The sequence below is a fragment of the Merops nubicus genome, unplaced genomic scaffold, assembly GCF_000691845.1.
Source record: "Merops nubicus isolate BGI_N331 unplaced genomic scaffold, ASM69184v1 scaffold42762, whole genome shotgun sequence".
Lineage (NCBI taxonomy): Eukaryota > Metazoa > Chordata > Aves > Coraciiformes > Meropidae > Merops > Merops nubicus.
Genome location: NW_008592376.1, coordinates 5,068 through 8,245, shown reverse-complemented (window position 1 = coordinate 8,245; position 3,178 = coordinate 5,068). Strand labels below are relative to the sequence as shown.

The 3,178-nt window shown below is 50.2% G+C and overlaps 1 protein-coding gene across 1 annotated transcript in view; it reads right to left on the bottom strand.

Annotated features, from left to right (window-relative positions):
- Positions 1-2,865: 2,865 nt before the first annotated feature.
- Positions 2,866-3,178, bottom strand: part of PSMA7 (proteasome (prosome, macropain) subunit, alpha type, 7) — a gene marked incomplete at its 5' end in the record, with an annotated part of 4,295 nt that continues 3,982 nt past the window's right edge. Inside the window, one exon of the mRNA XM_008935119.1 lies at positions 2,866-3,116. Coding sequence (XP_008933367.1) covers positions 3,024-3,116 — 93 coding nt within the window. The remainder of the gene's footprint in view (positions 3,117-3,178) is intronic.

Genomic DNA, 3,178 nt, shown 5'->3' with positions numbered 1-3,178 from the left:
GGGGCGGTGTCCTTGGGACTGCTCCAGTGCTCAGAGCGAGGAGGTTTTGGCAGTGGCTGTCTGGGAAGGGGATCTGCAGCTCTGGGCTCGGTTCGTGCCTCGTTCTAGGGTAGTACCAGAGGCAAACGGTTCTCCGTGTGCTAGTAGACTGTGGTGGAACACTATGGAATGTTTTCATTAAACTAGGGATGGGAATCCATATAATGAAGCTTAACAGATGGGCATGTTTAAGTTGTTTCCTCTATACCCCTCATACTGTAAATAGTTTAGTTGGCTTTCTTTTGTTTTTAAAAAAACCTGTATGTGGGGAGAGGGGCTGGGAGGGAGGGGTGACATTTGTTTGCATGAATAAGTGGGTTAAACTGCTATAGGCATGTGTCCCTTTTTTGGTTGTTAGGGAATTTTGTTGAAAAAGCACCTTGATGACTGAACCCCTTACATAGCTAGAACTTTTTTAGTTATGCATTGACCTAGGTTACTGTAAAAGCTTGGATTTATTTTTGTAGGACTTTATTGCTAAGAACTAGAACATAGCAGTGGGGCTGCTCCTTGGAGTAATGTAAATTGTAATTATAATAAACATGTAAATGTTTAAATGTTTCCCTCCTACTTTGTTCTGTGCATAGTTCAGTAACATTGGCCCATATGACTTGTCAGGTGCCTGTCCAGGCAGGGCTCAAATCTCAGCCTGAGAAAACCACACTGCAGAGCTCTGGCAGGCTGCAGAGTGTTCCCCAGTGTTGAAAAAGGATTTAAACCCCTCATCCAGGCACTGCCCATGAAAGTTGCCATGTTCCTGCACTCCCAGCTCATGGAACCAGATGAATGTCTCAGTCCCCAGAACCACCCTGGGTGCACCTCTGCATGGCCAAGTCCTGGGCTGCTGGTGCTTGGAGGTCTGTGTGCCAGTGGCCACAAATTCCCTCAGTGTCTGGGGGCATGTGCTGAAACAGCTTCTGCAGAAGCTGCTGCAAGCCTCTGGTTTCTCTGCTGGCACAAGGGCCAGTGTGACATGGAGTGCAAAGATGGGATTGCTCTGCTGGAGCCCACTGACTTGTCTGAAGGGACTGTGCCAAAAGGACAAATTGTTAACTTGTAATAATGCCTTTTGATTTCATTTTTTTTTAAGGCAGCAATTCTTGTTTCTACAGATCTAACACATAGGACACAGTCCTTGTTACTGGCACTGTTGAATTTACCATAGTATGGAGGTGTCCCAGGTCCTCCCAGTTTGCTGTGTGGCTTGTTCTGGGGTGTTGCCTGTGGGCCCTTCTCCACCAGGAACTCCCCTTCCCCGTGGGGCTGGGGCGGCTGAGCTGCCCCCTGCAGGGTCCTGGGGAAGCTCCAGCCCCTGCCGTGCCTGCTGCTGGCCAAGTCTTGCTCCGTAGCTGTCAAACCCGTGTGGGTGGTCAGCAGCAGGCTGAGGAGCTGCTTTCCAAGGGCTGCTGCAGTTCACCCCTCGGTGGATCAAAACGGGGCCGCTGTTGGTGCCGCGGGCAGGTGCTGAGCCCGGGGGAGGGGCTCGGCTGTGGGAGAGGCCTGGGGCTGCTCTCCAATGGGAAAAGCCACCGCAAAATTTCTCCGAAAAGGGAAAAGCCACCACAAAACACTGCAGCACAACTGGTGCTGTGACCAACTTCCCTCTCACCTCAGGGTGAAAAGATGCCCTCAGGGACAGACAGGAAGGGCACAGCCTTTTGTTGTGCTGAAGAGTTGCACTGAAGGATAAACAATGACCCAGGAACAAAAGAAAGCAAAAATGTAATTTTTTTTTATCATGGAGATGGGGGATAAAGGGGCTGCAGGGCAGGAGGGGATGGGAGCTCTGCTCTGTGCCCACCTCCTCTAAGAGCAGCACGGGCCTGTGACCTCCTGACCTTGGCCAGAGCAGGATCTCCAGCTCCCACCCTGCCTGCTTCTGCCTCCTCGGGTCCCTGAGGGGCACCAACAGGGGCTGCCCTCAGCAGGGCACTGTCCAGATGAGCCTCTACAGCACCCAGATGGTGACAGCAGGTCAGCCAGCTGGGAAGAGCTCCCCAAGGGCCAGAACTGGACAGTGGAAGTGCCACAATGCCACCACCAATCTGAAATACCATTCCCTGTTCCTCAAGGCTAGTATTAAAGAATCTGAATAAGCAGTTGTCAGCTGACACCCTCAAATTTATGTTTCTGCCTTTATTGTATTCCATGTTAATGTCTGCAGTGAGCAGCTGCTGCTTAGGAGCAACATGACTCTGGTGGCCAGCAGCTCATCAGTGACCTCCCTCTGCTGAGGGGGAGTGAGAACTGGTGAGAAGCTGGAGAATCATCACTGGGACTGGGAACAGAGGAACTGGAGCAGGGCTCCGAGCCCTGGCAGATGTTGTGGTTATTTTCAGCATTAGGAAGCTAAGGGTCTCTCCCTGCCCTGGTGGGCAACCACAGCAGCAACCTGTGTTCTGAACCCCCTGAATCACACAGGGCCTTTGAGCCCCCAGGCACACAGTCCTGCTCTGGTGGCAACCTCCCCCAGCACAACCCCACCACCTCTGCACCCTCCTGCAGGGCCAAACCCAGCACCTCCTGCCCCAGCCCTTTCAAGGGGAAGATAGAAGTTTAGGGGTTTTTTTCTTCCCTATTCCCTGTTGGCTGCATCTTGTTGAGGCTGAAACCACAACCCTTGAGACAGCTACTTGGAAAAAAAATCACCAACCCCAGCAGGAAAAGCTAAAAACAGACAGTGGAAAGGAATAACTAAACAAAGTGAAGTGTCCCAGGGAAAAAGTGCAAACAAGTCTCTGGCCTTTAAGGGGTCACTGCTGCTGTTTGGTAGCCAACCAACTAATTACAGGTGATTAAACTCCAAGGAACAGACAGAGGTTTCTGAAATAACCGCTTTAAAAAAAACAAACCAACCAACCAGTAGGTTTATTGTAGGTCTGGAGAGGGGCACAGCAGGAGTGAGTGGAATGCCTACACATTGTCTATACAGAGTAACCCATCGCTTGGTTTAAAAAGCAGCGGCCAAAGTTGAATTTCATTCATCATGATGTTTTCTTCTGCTTTTTCTTTTCATTTTCTTCCTTCTCTTTTTCAATTTCAGCAACATACTTCTCAATTTCTTCAGGGTTTAGGATCTAAAACAGAAACACAGGTGACCCTCCAGACACCAAGACAATTTACAGGCTTTTATTTAAGC